The sequence below is a fragment of the Oncorhynchus keta genome, chromosome 35, assembly GCF_023373465.1.
Source record: "Oncorhynchus keta strain PuntledgeMale-10-30-2019 chromosome 35, Oket_V2, whole genome shotgun sequence".
NCBI classification, from domain to species: domain Eukaryota; kingdom Metazoa; phylum Chordata; class Actinopteri; order Salmoniformes; family Salmonidae; genus Oncorhynchus; species Oncorhynchus keta.
In genome coordinates this window covers 30,198,971-30,219,220 of record NC_068455.1, presented here as the reverse complement: position 1 = coordinate 30,219,220, position 20,250 = coordinate 30,198,971, and the positions used below count along the sequence as shown (strand labels likewise).

Genomic DNA, 20,250 nt, shown 5'->3' with positions numbered 1-20,250 from the left:
TGCTCTTGTGTGAACCCAAACTATTTTGTGACCTGACGTGTCAGCGTAGGCTATTATTCGTATAAATTGGATAAATACTACAACGTTCAATCGCAAACAAAACAAGTTGTTTATTTATCTGTAAAACGTGGCACATGGCCTCCAGATAGACAGATATAATCATAGTGTGAAATGCGTACTTCTGCAATGATGATCTGCAGTCCCTCCTTCACAAACGTCACAACTACGGTTTACTATAAAGTATCAGTGAAGGGACTGCGCGCACATTGAGTGCGAGACTCAGGTTGTGCAAAACGGGCAGGAGCGCGAGGGAGACCGGTATTGACTTAACACCAGCAACAGTTGATGAAAAATAAAAAGCAATGGGGAAAGTGAATGTTGTCATGATGAACTAATGAAGAGAGAAAACGGAAGACGTCAAGGTTGTGACAGAACATATGAAGAACAGAAAGACAACAGGTTGATTGAAAAGGGGTCTCAGATAAGATACAATTTCAAGAATGATCTGGACTATTCTTGGAATGCACAGCCGGTTAGCACCCAGATGACACTAGCCCTATCTTGACAAGATGGGATTCCTCGGGGGAAAGAACTCGTTGACCACTTGAATGCAAAGAGATAGAGGGTAACATTTCTCCTGGAATTTAGTACAAATTATTTGGTGTATTTTTCTGTTTCCACTTTACCATACGTTTAAAAACATATTTCATCATATTATTAGCTAAGCAAGTGCAGATAGAAATATGCATTTGGGCAAAGCACTTCTGTTTTTCCTCCTGTTGAACTGTGTGACAATGACTTTGTCACTATCCACTTGCACCACTGTGGACATAGACCACATAAAGAAAAAGAGAGTAGAGGCAATCCGAGGACAGATTCTTAGTAAACTTCGAATGACCAGCCCGCCGCAAACAGTGGGTCCGAATCAGGTACCGTTTCAGGTGCTGGCGCTCTATAACAGTACGAAGGAGCTGATCGAGGAGTTGGGGAGAGACAGACAGCAAAGTTGTGGACAGGATAACACGGAGACTGAATATTACGCCAAAGAGATTTACAAGTTCAATATGATTAATGGACCACCAGAAAACAGTAAGTAATGTTCATGTATCTATTTACGCGTTTTACTCATGAAGGCCATTTTTCTATCATGATCATACCAAACAGCTGATCGTGTTGCCACCGTGGCTTCTATTATGTTAGGTATCCTACTGATCAAAAGCCTGATTATTAAATGTAAATAGCCCATTGCTCCATGGTGAAAGGCTAAGCAGTCCAGGTCTGAAGATGCGTCATTTCTTAAACCTGAATGCCACAACTGGTGAGCAGCGCATGCATGTAAATATCAATTGATAGTGGTTTGCCATGAAAATGAGTAAAAATAACCTCTCCAATAAAGACACAAGACAGCAACTTTATGATTTCCCGAAGAAGCCAATTTAGGCAATTTTTTTTTACTCCGCTTTAAAATATAATTCTTCTGACGCCCCTCCAGAGTACAGAGATGTCTGTGTGTAATGCAATTTGTCTGTGTTTTATTTATATAATTTGTCATTGTCTCCCTTCAACTGGCCATATGTTAATTCCAGCGGAATTAAATTATAAAAGCATCCGTAGACCTCCAGTATATGCGAAATACTGCAAACACGTAGTGGAAATGTTAACAAATTCTACTAAAGAACGCAAGAACACCTTCGCTTGGCGTGCGTTCCATCCGCATGAAATGAATTGGCGAACACAACTTAAATGCACACTCGCGTCTCTGAGCAGTGGAAAGACCGCGGGCATTGGAGAGGGCAAAGCAAACAGTCTAATTGGCGTAAGCGCCATTCCTCCCTCATACCTCACTCAAAAGCCATGGGAACTCCCAATAGCGCACACGACCGTCTGAGATGCCATTGGAAGAGGACTCCATCGATTTGAGCATCCCTCCAACCGCTGTTCCAATTACCCTTTCTTTCCCAAGTCCAAATATGCATTTATCCAAAACCTTTTTTAGCAATTGTTTGATTATGTATTGTGTACACTACAGCAAAAATAAGATATTGGTTCTATTGAAAAGTTAAAACACAGCTAATTCAGCTGCAAATTGGCTTGTGCACTAGAGCATAATTGCTAATCCTAGTTGGCATTACCTGTATAAACCACCCACAACTGATTTTTCCAGTCTAATCAGAGTGAGACGTTTATTGGAAGCTTGCCTCTCTATTGCAGTGAGTTTTCTCAGGGAGGGAATTGTTTACTAAGTGGAAGACTTGGAAGCAGGCCTATTCACTGTTCAGGGGCTGAATCATTGCATCATGTTACTACTTTAAGATCAACATGGCAGGTGTTTCATGCTATTCAAAGACCGAGCTGTGCTTCCTCTGGCAACAGCTCAGGCCCCCGTGTCAAATCTGTTTCCTGGGTCCCATTTGTGCATCTGACTCTCAAAATAATAACTACTACAACCACATTGGTTTAGCGGTGTAGGGACAGGCGCTCTTGTCAGTGTTCCAAACAAACGAACTGCAAGCCACACCTCCAATCAGCCATGAATATGACTTAGGGGCGTATGTCACAGTGCTTCTATGTCTATATACACCATACCACTGCCTATTTCATTTGTTCATTTAGCAAACAAGACAGCTCATAATCCTGTGACTTTATCACAGTCAACACACCTTTATTTAGTCTTTAATTAGCTTTAAAAAGGCAACATTCTTTCTAAGCCTCAGGGCAAAATGTGTAGAATAGCATGGAATGAGCTATACAATGGCACATTGTCCTCTCTGCCCCATAGCAAAATGTGTATAATTGTAAGAAATTTGATTTTTAAAAGCAACATTTTCTCTCGGCCTCATTACAAAATGTGTAGAGAATAGCATGAGATTAGCTATAAAGCTGCACATTTTTCTCTGTGCCCCATGGCAAAATGTGTACAAAGTTGGCTGGTTTTTGGTGCCCACCCAAATTTCTGCAGTCCCACCCACCAACTCATTTATGGCTACGCCACTGCCTTAGTCCGAGTCCGCAAAACAAACAGAGGTCTGATGTGTGAGCTATGGGCTGCACCAGTCATGGTCAGGAGCCCTAGTCACATCACCCTGTCAGTCACGATCAAAGTAAATAAACAGGGCCTATAGGCTACAGTTGTCACTCATTGTCTATGGGACTAGACTAATTCTTTGTCATACACTTACGTAAAAGTACAATGCACTTTCTTTGTCCCTGTTTTTTGTTAGTTTAATTGTTTTACTTGTTAATGTCCAGATACACCCTCCAGAGTAGACTGTAAGGGAGGGAGAGTGTTTATCCTCTCATTAACAAGGCCTGCAGTTTGGACAAATAACCACTTTTCTCTTCCCTCCACTTTCCATTATGTCATTTTCATAAGAAGTATCAGTTAGTGTAATGTCTGTCACCAAAAATCTAATGTTATTGGTCTCGTACACATATTTTTCAGACGCTATCGTGGGGTGTAGCGAAATGCTTATGTTCCTAGCTCCAGCAGTGCAGTTAAACCTAACAAAACAATACACAAATATATGCAAAGTCACTTCACCCCCACCCACATGTACAAATTACCTCAACTAACCTGTACCCCCGCACACTGACTCGGTACCAGTACCCCCTGTATATAGCCTCGTTATTGTGTTACTTTTTATTATTACTTTTTGTTTTGGTCTTGGTAAATATTTTCTTAACTCTTCTTGAACTGCAAAGTTGGTTAAGGGCTTGTAAGTAAGCATTTCATGGTAAAGTCTACACTTGTTGTATTCGGCGCATGTGACAAAAAGTTTGATTTGATTTGAAATCCCCAAAATAAAAAGGATTTAAGAAATATTAGAACGCGCAACCACGGTAATACAGTAAGGCATATTTTAAATCCATTTCCATAATCTAATGGGTTATACATACACTCTCTTTGGAAAGTGGGAATGTCTTGGATTATTGTCAGTGGTGCTTTTTCACTCTTTTTATTATTCAGTTACAGGGCTGTGTAAGATGAAGCAGAGACTTTTCCTCCCAGACTCATATGCTTTAATAGCTAGAATAATTTGCCAAAATACTCATTGTACCACTAGTTAGGTATCTCTGAATATAAACAGTGTTTATAAACAGTAAAGCTGTGGATATGACAAGTGCAGATGGGAGCCATTTGGCAAACACTGGTAGAGGAGCCAAACTAATGACACAAGGGCCAAGCATCTCCAGAACCCACAACAGGTTTGGTTTAGGGATTGAATTCCAGTTGTACTCACTCCTCCACATATATTAGTACTCATTCACTGTCTTTATGTTTGCTGTAACATAGTAAGACTGTCCAAAGGCAACCATTGAACCATCTAAGAAAACCACCTGTTGGCTCTCATAGCTGAAAATTAGGCAGAGACAGGTTTCTTTAAAATAAAAACTTGTAGTGAGTGGTCACTCTGGCATATGGCAATCATTGATTCATCGTCGGGAGGATAGAAGGATGTGGACCGGAGCTGAGGACAGCAGTGCTTCTGATATATGGAATAGTAGAAAAGTGATGTCATCCCAGGCAAACAGACAGAGTTCTCTGGTCCATTCCGAAAGACGCCCCCCCGCCCCAGCCATTTTTCCCTCTTCATCCTTGATCAAGTGGAAAAAAGCTGTCTTACTTCAGCAGAGAACTCCATCACATTATCTCATCTAACGCAGTCAGCCACAGGCTCCATGTGTAGAGACTTACTCAGGACAGGAGGGCCTGGTCCACACTAAAGCATTGTTTAACCCTTGTGTAGTCTTAACATTCTGTATACTCCCCTTGTCCTAAGGGTAAAAATTACTCACCTTCACTAAACCCTAAAATAAAGCAGCTTAATTGAATTTTAAACCCCAAATCTATTTTTTCATGAAGAAACAACCACACACATCAAAATTTGTTTTCCCTCTTCACAACACAGAAAGATGGGGCGGCAGGTAGCCTAGTGGTTAGAGCATTGGACTAGTAACCGAAAGGTTGCAAGATCAAATCTCTGAGCTGACAAGGTGAAAATCTGTCTTTCTGCCCCTGAACAAGGCACTTAAACCGTCATTGAAAATAAGAATTTGTTCTTAACTGACTTGCCTAGTTAAATAAAGGTTAAAAAAACTTCATTTAATCAGTGGACAACACTCATTTTTATTACATCACACCTGTCATAATTGTTTTCTTTACTAGAGGTTTATTATTATTGCTAAAGGTACTGCATAGGTGTAAAATAAAAAAGAAGAAGCAAGAGATAGCACTTGTATAGCCTAAGAAAGTAGCAGAAATGTGCATAAAGTAGTTTTGAATGCATTTTATTGAAGGGAAACAATCTTGAACTTTTCTGGCAACATAGTGATATTATTATATACTGTACAATGAGGAATTCAACTACAACATACTAGTCTTCTCCCATTCTTTTTAAACCATTGCCCCACCCACAAGGTGTATAAGCAACAACAATAAGAATAAAATAATAGATACAAAAACGTGAAGAACTTAAATCAGTCAACTCTAATTAGCACATGTAGGGCAGTAATGCAAGTGTGTGTGCATGGATTTTGCAGATTTATTTCTCACATGTGCAGCACAAAGTATTTGTTTTACAGTCCTTCTTTGAGGGGAAGAATTGGCATCTCCTCCTCTTGCCTGCCCCAGCTGCAGCCTCAGGTGGATCAGGACAAGATTCAGCCCCCTGAACAGTTTTCACAAGCGCTGCAGAGGCTCCTTTGAATGTGTGGGGTTACAAGTGCCTTTCCCAGCTGTTCCAGGAACAACACCCTCTTGTTCCGCTTATCAGGCATCCAGGTAGGGTCGATCTTGTTCCATATCACGAAGGCATTGTATAAGGACACATCAATGATGTTATGGAACATGACCAGGGACCAGTGGGCAGTCATCATCCTGCAGCTGTAAGTCCCAATCACCTTGTCCAGGTTGTCCACGTCTCCTTTTTTGTGGTTGTAGTCCAGGATGATGGCTGGCTTCCTGTCCTCACGATCGCTGATCTCAGCCGTTTTGTGCAGTGTGCTCAGGAGGACCACATTCTTGTTCCTCTTTGGGAGGTAAGAAACTAGAGTGGTAGTGGGGTGAAGGCAAACGTTTATGAGAAGGCCTCTCTACCCCTTGTTGCGAGGAGTGCAGGGGGGAGCTCATGCTTGTTCTTTCTAACTATGCCAACCATGGTGATCTTCCTCTTCAGGAGCTGCTGGCTAAGTTCAATCAGTAGCACACAATCTCAATTACTCATATTGTGTGTGTGTTGTGTAAATGATTTTAACTGCCGGGTCACAAATGACCCTAAGACAATCTTTGTACCCTGGTGGTGTACAGCTTTCATGGAAATATGAACAAAGGCGATGTTTCACTTTTTCAAATGTTGGGGTCACACACATTTCAAGTTGAAAAAATACAATTTAGGGGGTTTTCTCTGCTGTTAAACATAGTGGCTGGTCATGTTTGACCCTTAAGACAACACACACAAGGGTTAAATGATAGTACCACGCACAGGTGATCAAATCTTTGACATAACAGTATGTTTCTATGAGCATGATCAGTACTTCAGTTGCAAGAATTTAGAATTTACTGCTCAAGTTATTACATTTAGTCATCTGGAGTTAGCTATATTCTTTTATTGACAGATTAGAAAGCATGATTGGTTACTTATTATTTTAAGATGGAAACGTTAGTTGAAAAACATTAATATTTATGGCCTTCTGGATAAGCCTTAAGATTAGTTTGATAGGTCATTTAAATACATTATAATACCAGTTTTTGCAGCACCGTTGCCATTTTTCACTGGTAAACAAAGTCCAGACTCCTCAGCAGCTGACCAGCACCTGCTTTCTATGCTTCCCATTTCCTTTGTTTACCTTCACATAGCTTTGGAGAGACTGACATCATGGCACTGGGAATAGGCTGATTGCTGGGAGTTTCTATGTCACCTGCCAGGGTAGGGAGGAGCTAGTGTGGTGGGGCATCTCAGACACAGGAAGCAGAGGGTTTGAGGGTGGAGGATGGAGGAGGGCGCAGGGGGAGGAGTGTCTGTCTGGGGTGGAAGCTTTATGAGAAGCTTTAGAGCAGAGATATTTGAAGTCTGTCCCTAGGCCTTCCTATGTGGAGGGTTTCACTACTGTTGCAACCCTTACCTAATACTCTTCTATTGACCATGTTATTGACCTAGAACCCTCAAACTCAACTCTGGACCTCTAAGCCAGTTCCACTGCATTTCTTCATTGTTCCCCCCAATCAGGGACTGATTTAAACCTGGGACACCAGGTGTGTGCAATTCATTATCAGGTAGAACAGAAAACCAGCAAGCTCCGGACTTTGTAGGGTAAGAGTTGAGTACCCCTGACCTAGAACATAAATATATCTGGTCAACTGCTGAACATTTTGACTACATCACACTTCTGTCAAAGTGTTAGTGGATGGTTTCCAACTGGTCCTCAAAAGTCAGCTTTCTCAACTCCACAGTCCAGACTCTATGAAAGTCATTGACGACATACTGCCAAAGAAAAGAGAGAGGTTACAAAAAGCAGGACCTCAGTTTCAGTCCCCTGGGAAAAGTGGGAAAGGTGTTTGTACCACTTCATGTTAAGTGCCATGAAAACCATGTATTTACATAGTAGTTACATAAGCAGGTGGTTAGTGTAATTACAGTGTAGATGTACAATTCTAAATAGTACTTTGTGTGTAGTATGTAACTGTGATACCTGTTTGTGGTTTGTCATTACACAACAACAACAAAAAAGTTACTATTTTCACAATGAATCTCGAAAGAACAGTGAACCACCTTGAGAAATGGGGAGGGCTACAATGTAATAAAAGTTTGTCGCATTGACAAATAATCTATTTTGAGGGCCCAGAGAAGCTCTTTGGGACATGTTTTGGTTATTCCAGATAAAGTTCAGGTCCAGATTCCGCTGATATCAGCATCCTCACACTGCTGGCCTTAGAACCAGATCTGATAATAGGAGAGAGACTGTCAACGATCCTGCTGTGTATTTCACTCTAATTATACTAGCTATCCCCTGCACTCACAGCCATGGAACAAATTACCTTCAGATCCTTGGCAAAAATAAGCCTTAATGCGAAATCCACCTAAAACCATTGCAATGGGAAAAATGAGGTCATCCAAAAGGAAACTAAAGACTTGATTAGAATTTCAAATCTCCTCTCAAAGTGGGGCTTTCCATCTTTTGTGGGGGAGGCAGAGGGACACAGGAGACGAGAGAGAAAGGGTGTGTGGGACAGGCCAAGGGAGTACGGAGCCCTTATAGATTGTGAGGAAGCACAGGACAGATATTTGGCTAGGGGTGAAGAGTCAAGACTGAAAAGGTAACTTGAAAAAAGTGTGTGGGGGGGGGGGGGCAGTCAATGGAAATATCGGATAATGGCAAAGCCGCAGTGAAATAGGATTACGGGTCATAGAAAGTTTAGGTAGACGTGTAAGCTCACAATCCATTATACACAAACATCCTTCTCCATTGTTATAAACAGATCTAGATGTCAACCAAAGGTGCAGTGTCCTTGTTAACCACCACAGCGAATCACAGGGTCTCTATTAAAGCTCAGGCTTGGGGTAATAAATTAGCGATGGCTTGGCTGTAAATTAGTGTTTCCACTTAGCTCGTAAAACGCTTGCCGTGTTCTTGTTTTGCCCAACACTGCATGTGCTCGGCCTGTTAAAATAATAAACAATTCAATGGTATTAGGGTTGGAAAAAAAGAAACGCTTCCTTGACTGGCAGTGCAACAGGAAGTATTTCAGAAGAGGGCCATCGAGAAGTGTTCTGTGGCTGTTACTGTAACTACTGTACTGTACTACTGAAGCGGAGTTCACTGTCTGCCTTACACAACCACACCACAGGTTGACAGGACTTGTTCCCCTTCCAATTCATTACTCAATTGATGGCTAAGAAAACCTTAAGGCGCTACTCTGTTATACACTCAGCCCCCCTGACAAACAGTCACCGAAGGACTGTCTTTACCCCTTACAAACAACACATTGATTGAACTCGCGTTCTGTATCTACATGCATGTGATTGCACATGTGCGCTGAGCTGGTTGGTTGTTCCAGGGAATGCTTGGCTTCTGTCCTAGCTTTCTGAGCACCTGTTGAGCTCTGGATCGGGAGGGGGGGATGCACCCTGCCATCTTAGACCAGCCTATTCAGTTCCACCAACACATGGGACATTTGGTTTTCATTTCATGACTTCAACTTGTTGCTAACTCGCACTGCATGAAGTATAACCAGATGGCCCAAGGCTTAGTTTTATTCACTGGCAATAGTTGAAGAATGGTTAACTGTATTTTTTCTGTTGTGAACAACATTTGTTTATAGTATCAAACACTACGAAATTCAGACGATAGATAAAAGATTGACAAATCATTTTATTTCAAAACAGATTTTAGGCTGTGTACAGAGTGACGACTTTAGTCACAGTCCTGCTTTTTGTAAGCAGGGAGGATTGCATAATTATAGTGTTTTAAGGTGGCTCACCTTGTCTGTGACTAAAGTGTGTTATGCTCTGCAGATGACCTTCCCTACTGCCCCAAGGGCATCACCTCCAAGGTGTTCCGCTTCAATGTCTCGGCCATGGAGAAGAACTCCACCAACCTCTTCAGAGCCGAGTTCCGAGCCCTTCGTGTCCCCAACTCTAGCGCCAAGAGGAACGAGCAGAGGATTGAGCTCTACCAGGTGTGTGAATGTACTATTTCATTCCCACTGTGCTCAAGCATGCAGGGGGGTCGTGATCCAATTCTCCCATATGGCTCAATGCACATGGGACAGTGTTGGTCTACATGTAGTGTTGGTCTACATGTAGTGTTGGTCTACACCTATTTATACAGGTCCCCTAATTCCCCTCTCCTCTTTTTAAGTGATGATCATTATTCCATGTGCCTCAAGTCAAATGGATTCTACATAAGTCCATTTGTAAAATGTTAAGAGTGTGCTACAGCAGACTCAGAGAATCTCAAGATTACCGTTTTGATATCGCTCCTTTCACAACTGTCAATCTCCAAGCTTTTGTCCAACCACCCTTTCTTCAAGTTCCGTTCGATGTTTTCAACAGGGGATTCAGACATCTGCACCTGGATTTGTGTGTTTAAATGATGTGTGTTTGTCCAGGGATTGTGGGGTGTATGTGGGGTGGCAGGGATGGGTCTTCGCTCAGTTCTCTCATTAATCTCCAGTGAGAGACTTGGAGCCATGATCAGCTGCCAACATTTCCTGCCAGGGAGACAAGCGTCTCCGGCCCGCATACTGCCTGAGGCGAGCTCTGCTCTAGCCAGGGTCGAGCTCAGCTCAGATTGACTGGGGGAGTAAACGGCGCGGCGCCCCCACACATAGCTGGGAGCTGATTGGCAGAGGCTGGCACTGGCCGTACTCTCTCGCTGGGTCTCCTGTTCCCACAGGAAGCCAGATTAGATGCTGACAATGTTCAGGAACCTGGTTATCCAGCCTGCTGTGGGACTAGGCGCTGAGCCCCCAACTTCACTGGCCTCTCCCTTTTGTTTAAAGTGTGGCTCTCTACATCCTATGCCTCAGTCCCGCAATTTGAGACGTAGAGTAAAGTACACTTTCATGCTGGTATACAGCACATACTCAGAGACGCTCAGATCTGAATCAATGGCGACTCTAGCACCATATGCAGTGCCTCATCCTGACTAGACCAGTGTAAGGAAACCCAGAATGTTGTGAGCCCAATTGTTTGAAGTGCAGATGGGAGGGACAGCCAGGTTCTCATTGGCAGTAGAGCTACACACATGCATTAACTTGCAAAATGGGGATATCAACACAGGGAGTCACTTTTTCCATGAGGAGAAGACGTTTGGCCCAGGGCATCCTGGAGCGTCTGGCTCAGGCAGAGCTGGCTGGGTTGCAGTCTGGTGTGTGTGTGTGTGTGGGAGAGAGAGTGAGCATATGCAGCTGGGTCACTCTCTTACCTCTGGCTGGCAGATCCTGCGGCCAGACGACCACATAGCCAAGCAGCGCTACATCGGGGGCAAGAATGCCCTGACCAAAGGAATGCCAGAGTGGGTCTCTTTCGATGTCACAGACACAGTCAGGGAATGGCTTATGTACCGAGGTGAGTGGACTAAAGCCCCAATGTTCCCTGTCTCATACCGTATGTTGCATATCAACTCATGAGCAAAGGGTATTTGGAAACTCAAGTTCATTTGGACAAAGAAAAATGGCCTCAAAGTTAAATACCACTTCCTCTTCTTCCCCTCAGAGACCAACCTGGGCTTGGAGATCAGTGTGCACTGCCCCTGCCACACCTTCAACCCCAATGGTGACATCATCGAAAATGTCAACGAGGTGCTAGATGTGAAGTTCAAAGGTCAGATTACATGAGGTGCCTCATTTTGTATGACAATCGTTTTTGGCTTTTCCACTGCTCTTCACAGCCCCTCTTTCTTTCCGTACGAGCTCTGATTAAGAAAAAGACCCTCTGAAGTCTTATCCAGTGAACATGGGCCTCAATGGTTGATAGTTATTTGGCTTTTTTTATGAGAGAAAGAGAGAGAGAGAAAATATCATGGGAATACAATTGGTCTGGTATCTCACTTAGAATTGGGGGCCCCTGGTCCTGGGAACGCTGCCCTGACTGGCTAGGCCACAAGGAATGTGCTTCCACGGCGCTCAGATGCTTGGCCCCGAATTAAGAAGGGCGTCCGTATCCACCGGCAGCGTCTCTCCTGAGTTCTCTACTGCTTTTGCTATCAGGGGAAGATTGGATGAGCAGACACTAACCCAGGGGGAGGACAGAGTGACCAGCTCTGACTGGTGGAGGAGGAGGAGGAGGAGGAGGAGGAGGAGGAGGAGTGGGGGATGTCTCAAGTCCAGCCTCTCACCAGTGAAGACAATGCTTTTAAAACTTTACAGAAAGTACTACGACTAAAACAGCAGTGATGAATTTAAATTTGGTATAACTTACTCAGACACACTTATGCACAATTTTCTCATGGACTAGGACTGCACTTCAGCTTGAATTAACCAAATTGTCCAATTTTAATATGGAATGGTCTTGGTCAATGTACCATTTCATCCACTGATGACACTTCCCTCTGAGACATCTGACATCCCTGGATCATTCTCCTGTAGGTGTGGAGGGTGACCACGATGAGAGTCGCTGGGACCTGAGTAGCAGACTGAAGAAGCAGAAGGAGCAGCTCTTCCCTCACCTCATCCTCATGATGCTGCCCCCTCACAGGCTAGACGCCCAGTCCTCATCCCGCAGACGCAAGAGAGCCCTGGACACCAACTACTGCTTCTCGTAAGTAACCACCTCACTCTAGTAATTCAATCACGATTTTAGAGTGCATGTCATATATTTAGATGAAAACTTGCTGCAGGATGAGTAGACACATTTGTGTCCAATAGATGAATAGCCCCTAATTACTCCTGTTAGCAATATAGTAGGTCAAGGTGGATCTCAAATGGCAATGTGTCTTCTCTCATTTCTAATTTACTTGGCAGAGGAGCATTACGCATATGAATAAGCTGGTTAATTTGCTGTCAGTCTCTAGAAAGGCAGAGGCATTACAAGTTGAGATCTGTCCCTGTGTTAAAGTGTACGACAGTGAAATAAGGACACACCTTCCAGTGGTATTTCTGGGCTTCTCAGACTGCATGCATGTAGTGAAATATACCCAACTTGGAAATAGAGTGTTTCTCCTTCAGGTAATGTGTATAATTTCTTCATAATTATCACTCTCTCTCCCCTGCCTGCTGTAGTAACTATGAAGAGAACTGCTGTGTGCGACCCCTCTACATTGACTTCCGCCAGCATCTGGGCTGGAGGTGGATCCACGAGCCGAAGGGATACTATGCCAACTTCTGCTCCGGGCCCTGCCCTTACCTACGGAGCGCAGACACCACACACAGCTCGGTGAGACACGACACCACTAATGTACACCACTAATGAGACACGACTTGTACACCACTAATGACTCATTACCCTGTGTTACAAATATTATTATCACACAAACACCTCTATTCCCCTTTAGATGCTGAGTCTGTACAACACCCTGAACCCTGAGGCGTCTGCCTCTCCCTGCTGTGTGCCTCAGGACCTGGAGCCCCTCACCATCCTCTACTACGTGGGCCGCACCCCCAAGGTGGAGCAGCTCTCCAACATGATCGTCAAGTCCTGCAAGTGCAGCTAAGGGCCCCAGCCCAGCACACTGGGATCTGACAGGGCCTGCACGGCACTGAGGGAGTGGAGGGTGGCGTGCCGTCTGTCCCACCACCAAGAGTACCTCTGTCCACCCTCCTCATTCCTCAGCCAAGCACACGCAGAGGGCCTGCAGAGAGACGCAGTCCACCACTCTACCCACAATCCCCAGGCTGTGTGTCCAAATGACTTTCAAATACCACTCCAGACCCAGCAATCTCAACGTCAACATAACTTTTTATTGGCCTTTTACAATGGCATTTTTCTTTTCAACGTCAAGTGTTTTCCTCATTCTTTTGTCAATATTTCAGCCTTCTGAACTGCCCGTACCTTTGTGCCATATGACCACGGGCATTCAAAGCCAACCTCTGAACAGCGGAAAAGAACAGAGGAAAGCTGTTCGAGCCTTGACCACTGCCTACTCAAGGACACACCGTAGTTGCAGTCAAAAAGAGAGACCCACTGAGAACCTGGATTTACAGTGCAAATGACTACATCAAAGGGGCTAAAGCAAAAGCTCTGTCAGGCTTTTGAACCATCCTTTTGAATGGAGACATCATAACACAAGGCCTTGACGCTCAGAACAGACTGTCTGGATGGAAACTAGCGTGGTGCGCACCACAGCTCCCTTACATTGTTCTTCTAGGACAGATGCTGATGGACTCAAGTTACTGGTATCTATGGAAAAAATACAACATGCTGGAAAACTACTTTTATTCAACGACGTATCTTCACGGTTATGTTTACCTCTAATATGCAACAGAATCATGTTTTTAGGGATTTTTTTTCCCGCAAATGGAGCAGACTTTTCTGTTGTACAAGACGATAAATGTCACTAAGTGAACGTGTAAATGTTGTTATTGCTATTACTCTTAAACACTTTTTTAAAATAAAAAAATAGTCTTGGAAGAACAGATGTTATTAAATGTTTGTATCTGAAAGTAATCATAATTTGTGGATATCAGTGTATATTCAGCATTTAGGCTGAGCTCAACAATACAGCTATTCATATTGAGGTCCTAGTCCTGAAACGTATTGATAAAAAGTGTTCACTTTCATAGGTGCTAGAAACTGAAGAGATTGACAACTTTTTTTTATTTTTAAAGATACACTGCAACCATTTAGAGTACAAATAGACACTGGCATGAACAACTTATTGCTACCGATATTAATGGACCTGCTTTGAAATGGTCACTATTGGTCACCACAATGTTTGGTCCTTACAGTACAACAGTTGGGGAGACACAGGCAAAAGGCTATTAATAAGTATTACCTTGCAATACATGTCGGTTTTAGATCCAACCCCAGTTGGAACTAACCTGGTACAACTTTTCAACCAGTTAAATATTAGAATCAGGTGTGCCAGGACGGAATCTCTCAATGAACATGGTTGGAGCCATGCTGTAGAGTATAGACAAACCATGGAGTGAAAACGTGAGAACTGTAAAGGCAACAATAAAACTCATTCAAACAAATGTCCTGCTAGCCGATGTAACAAGTCTTCGTGAAGAGAGGAATCAATTCAGTATACATGATTGGAAACTGTTTGTGATACTCTCAGATAAATTAATTAATGAGTGAATGGGGGGTGGTTGGTTCCCAAACAACTTCAAAACTGTCTTACCTGACAGGAGTTCCTTTCCTTGCTCATTTCTCAATAATACAAGAGATCATTGAGACAATCTCTAAAATACTGATCAATTGCAGGCGATATCTATTGCCATCCTAAACTTGCCTACATTGCAAACCTGTTTTTGAGGGGAGTGGTGGAGCACTTCTCCATGGCTGTACAGTAACTGCTATAAAGTATAAAGAGTATTCTCTGAGATCCAGTATTAGTGCCCATGGGGGCTCTGGTGGGAACCAGCTGTTGCTGTGTGTTTGTCTTTCTATAGCATAGACAAAAAGACAGACAGACAGCAGACGGACAGCAAGGGAAGAATGAGGGAGGACAACTGCTGCGATAGGGGTTATGGAGTAGAGGCCGGGTGGTGGGGTGACACAGAAGGGCACTGGAAAGTATTGGGCTGTGCAACGGATCCCGACCTGCATCAGACAGGGATTCCTGACAGGAGAGGCTATCTTTCATGTTTGCGGCTCCTTCACATAGTGTAGTAACAAGCCCTGATGTGATGTCAGACATACCGTCATGCTGTCACAGTGGTGGTATCGGTTTGTTGTTTCCTACCCAGCATGCACCTGTGGTCATATGCAGATACACCTCTGTCGGCAAAGTGGAGTGGCGTCACTCCCATCCTTTCTCTGTCACCTGAGCTTGGTCCTCTGGCCCTGAAACAGTTGTACACAGAAAGACCTGCAGAGGAAAGAAGATAACTGACATGAACACAATAACTCCATTGGGGTTAACATCTAATGTTGCCATTTAAAGGCCTGCTCTTCATTGTGCAGTAGTTAGAAACTATACTACCGTGGGAGCCGGTCAGGGCAAAAGCTGTGGAAGAATGTACTCCATAGTGATGACTGGTGTATCTTACACTTCAAAAAGGAGCATTTGGAGCATTTCAAAGACAAATAGTGTGAGGAGTTGAGCCAAACTTGAAAAGTTATATATGGGATTTTATGGTTGCAACAGTATGCTAGATGTTTAAATTGTTATAGGGAGAAGAATGAGTCTGAGAACTATTAGAAATATAATAGTCTGAGGTATTGGATATAGAAATATTTGCTAAACATTATAAAGTTTCAAAGGAATGTGCAAAACCAATGGAGAGAGAGGAATCAGCTGGCACACTGTCCTGGTAGGGCTGTGTTACTTTTCATGGCCAACGCAAGTGGACCGGCCCAGGCAGCCACTGAACATCAGTCCCTGTCCTGCTGTCCCATCACCCCTTGCCCTCTTGCATATCACCTGGCCTAGAGCCAGGCATCCAGTATAAAAGGAATTCCAAGTACAGTTGGAGCTGCTATGTTTGTGCTCCCAAACAGTATTCCCTTTCATTCCCTCTCAGCAGACTGTTTATTTTGGTGCTCTTTTACACTGTGGGGCCTGACGGAGCTGGAAAGCGAAAACATCTCCCCAACTTCCAATCCGATGACATGACCGCTGGAAGTGACTTATTCTAGCTCAGCAAAAGAAAGAGAGAAAGGCCAATATTCCCCTTCCATTTCCCCCTGATAGTAGCCTAATGCAGAACAAAACCTAATGAAACACAAAGCCACAAAACAGATACTAGATTACTGTGAGAAACCAGGACCTGATCATTTTCTGAATTGAACATGACAACTGGGTAAAAAATATGCCAAGTGAGGAAACTAGTTGAAAAACAAGAATTTGAGTGATGTGTCTTTACTTGGTTGCAGGGTTGGGAATTAACACCGCCACACGCCAAATGCGGGTAGATTTTCTCATTGACGAGTAAGAATGTATATTAAAAACAAACAAAAAAAAACATTTGAAATTAGAATAGGCATTGGTCTGAAACTGAAAAAGAAAGAAAATTCACATGAGTACCACGATGACTATTCCACCTATGCTCTACCAAGATTTTCCAGCATGCAGCTTTGACCTACAGTAGCTGTGTCGGTATTGTACCTCAAACTACACTAATGTTCAAAAGTTTGGGGTCACTTAATGAAATGAGTTGCAAAATGAATAGGAAATATAGTCAAGACAAGGTTATAAAAGCAAATAGGAAACAGCTCACCCAGAGGTGGCGCTCCTAGTGGCCGGAGACTTTAATGCAGGGAAACTTAAATCAGTTCAACCTAATTTCTATGTTAAATGTGCAAAGGAAAACAAATCTAGATCACCTGTACTCCACACACAGAGACACATACAAAGCTCTCCCTCGCCCTCCATTTGGTAAATCTGACCACAATTCTATCCTCCTGATTCCTGCTTACAAGCTAAAATTAAAGCAGAAAGCACCAGTGACTCAGCCTATAAAAAAGTGGTCAGATGAAACAGATGCGAAACTACAGGACTGTTTTGGTAGCACAGACTGGAACATGTTCCAGAATTCTTCCGATGGCATTGAGGAGTACACCACATCAGCCACTGGCTTAATCAATAAGTGCGTCAAGGGCGTCGTCCCCATAGTGACTGTACGTACATACCCCAACCAGAAGCCATGGATTACAGGCAACATTCACACTAAGCTGGGTTGGTGCCCCCCTCCCCCCTTGGGTTGTGCCGTGGCGGAGATCTTTGTGGGCTATACTCAGCCTTGTCTCAGGATGGTAAGTTGGTGGTTGAAGATATCCCTCTCGTGGTGTGGGGGCTGTGCTTTGGCAAAGTGGGTGGGGTTATATCCTTCCTGTTTGGCCCTGTCCGGGGGTGTCCTTGGATGGGGCCACAGTGTCTCTTGACCCCTCCTGTCTCAGCCTCCAGTATTTATGCTGCAGTAGTTTATGTGTCGGGGGGCTAGGGTCAGTTTGTTATATCTGGAGTACTTCTCCTGTCCTATTCGGTGTCCTGTGTGAATTTAAGTGTACTCTCTCTAATTCTCTCTTTCTCTCTTTCTTTCTTTCTTTCTTTCTTTCTTTCTTTCTTTCTTTCTTTCTTTCTTTCTTTCTCTTTCTTTCTTTCTTTCTTTCTTTCTTTCTCTCTCTCTCGGAGGACCTGAGCCCTAGGACCATGCCTCAGGACTACCTGACATGATGACTCCTTGCTGTCCCCAGTCCACCTGGCTGTGCTGCTGCTCCAGTTTCAACTGTTCTGCCTTATTATTATTGGACCATGCTGGTAATTTATGAACATTTGAACATCTTGGCCATGTTCTGTTATAATCTCAACCCGGCACAGCCAGAAGAGGACTGGCCACCCCACATAGCCTGGTTCCTCTCTAGGTTTCTTCCTAGGTTTTGGCCTTTCTAGGGAGTTTTTCCTAGCCACCGTGCTTCTACACCTGCATTGCTTGCTGTTTGGGGTTTTAGGCTGGGTTTCTGTACAGCACTTTGAGATATCAGCTGATGTACGAAGGGCTATATGAATACATTTGATTTGATTTGATAAAGGGTAGAGCTGCCGCTTTCAAGGTGTGGGACTCTAACCCGGAAGCTTATAAGAAATCCTGCTATGCCCTACGACGAACCATCAAACAGGCAAAGCTTCAATACAGGGCTATGATTGAATCGTACTACACCGGCTCCTACGCTCGTCTTATGTGAACAGGGCTTTCAAACTATTACAAACTACAAAGGGAAGCACATCCGCGAGCATCCAAGTGACACAAGCGTACCAGATGAGCTAAATCACTTCTATGCTCGCTTCGAGGCAAGCAACACTGAGGCATGCATAAGAGCATCAGCTGTTCCGGACGACTGTGTGATCACACTCTACGTAGCCGATGTGAGTAAGACCTTTAAACAGGTCAACATTCACAAGACTGCGGTGCCAGACGGATTTCCAGGACGTGTGCTGATCAAATGGCAGGTATCTTCACTGACATTTTCAATGTCCCTGATAGAGTCTGTAATACCAACATGTTTTAAGCAGACCACCACATTCCCTGTACCCAAGAACACTACGGCAACCTGCCTAAATGACCACAGACGCGTAGCACTCACGTCCGTAGCCATGAAGTGCTTTGAAAGGCTGGTAATGGCTCACATCAACACCATTATCCCACAAACCCATACCACCCAAACAGATCGACAGATGATGCAATTGTGACGACCCTCCCACTCTGTCTGCCATATTCTCTCTTTGTTCTTGTTTCCTTATTAGGATGCCGGTGGGCGGAGTTGGGAGGGTCGTCAGCTACATGGGAAACACCTGGGCCAGGTGTCTCCCAGGATAAATAGACCTCTTCCACATTCATGGAAGAGACTCTCTCCATGCAGACACCTTTTGTAGATTGTGTTGTGGTTCTTGGTGGCCTTTTGTTTGTTTGCTTTGGCACCTTTCATCACCCTGCATTATCACATTCATGCATGCAAAACACTCACTTACACTACTGATTACTGATTACACACACCATTGTATATTATACTTAGTTGCTTTAGTTAATAAATATATATTTTGCTACTCCTTATCTCCACGTTGTCTCCCTTTGTTACGGGCTTTGAGCAGGTTCGTGACACAATCTCTATTGCACTCCACACTGCCCTTTCCCACCTGGACAAAAGGAACACCTATGTGAGAATGCTATTCATTGACTACAGCTCAGCGTGCAATACCATAGTACCCTAAAATCTCATCACTAAGCTAAGGATCCTGAGACTAAACACCTCCCTCTGCAACTGGATCCTAGACTTCCTGACGGGTCGCACCCAAGTGGTGAGGGTAGGTAGCAACACATCTTCCACGCTGATCCGTAACACTGGAACCCCTCAGGGGTGCGTGCTCAGTCCCCTCCTGTACTCCCTGTTCACCTACGAATGCTTGGCCAGGCATGACTCCAACACCATCATTAAGTTTGCAGACTACACAACACCGGTAGGCCTGATCACCGACAATGATGAGACCGCCTATAGGGAGGAGGTCAGAGACCTGGCCGGGTGGTACCAGAATAACAACCTATCTCTCAAAGTAACCAAGACTAAGGAGATGATTGTGGACTACAGGAAAAGGAGGACCGAGGACGGCCCCATTCTCATCGACGGGGCTAGAGTAGAGCAGGTTGAGAGCTTCAAGTTCCTTGGTGTCCACATCACCAACACTTGTTCTCAACTAGCTTACCTGATTAAATAAAGGTGAAAAAAATAGAATGGTCCAAACACACCAAGACAGTTGTGAAGAGGGCACGACAAAGCCTATTCCCCCTCAGGAAACTAAAATGATTTGGCATGAGTCCTCAGATCCTCAAAAGTTTCTACAGCTGCAACATTGAGAGCATCCTGACGGGTTGCATCACTGCATGGTAAGGCAACTGCTCGGCCTCCGACCGCAAGGCACTACAGAGGGAAGTGCGTACGGCCCAGTACATCACTGAGGCTAAGCTTCCTGCCATCCAGGACCTCTACACCAGGCGGGGTCAGAAGGAGGCCCTAAAAATGGTCAAAGACCCCAGACACCCCAGTCATAGACTGTTCTCTTTACTACCGCATGGCAAGCCGTACCGGAGCGCCAAGTCTAGGTCCAAAAGGCTTCTCAACAGTTTTTACCCTCAAGCCATAAGACTCATGA

At 44.1% G+C, this 20,250-nt stretch overlaps 1 protein-coding gene across 1 annotated transcript; it reads left to right on the top strand.

The window, feature by feature from the left end:
- Positions 1–258: 258 nt before the first annotated feature.
- Positions 259–14,105, top strand: LOC118368308 (transforming growth factor beta-3 proprotein-like). Its single transcript, XM_035752309.2, has 7 exons — positions 259–1,089; positions 9,513–9,676; positions 10,940–11,069; positions 11,217–11,324; positions 12,089–12,260; positions 12,722–12,875; positions 12,994–14,105. Exons 1-7 carry the CDS (start codon positions 744–746, stop codon positions 13,150–13,152), a joined length of 1,233 nt encoding a protein of 410 aa, XP_035608202.1. The 5' UTR covers positions 259–743; the 3' UTR covers positions 13,153–14,105.
- Positions 14,106–20,250: the final 6,145 nt, after the last annotated feature.

Excerpts from the sequence above, each read along its gene's own strand:
- LOC118368308 (XM_035752309.2), top strand. The coding sequence starts at position 744 with ATGCATTTGGGCAAAGCACTTCTGTTTTTCCTCCTGTTGAACTGTGTG. Across the intron at positions 11,070-11,216 it reads GGAATGGCTTATGTACCGAG|AGACCAACCTGGGCTTGGAG; the intron begins GTGAGTGGACTA and ends TCTTCCCCTCAG. Across the intron at positions 12,876-12,993 it reads CAGACACCACACACAGCTCG|ATGCTGAGTCTGTACAACAC; the intron begins GTGAGACACGAC and ends ATTCCCCTTTAG.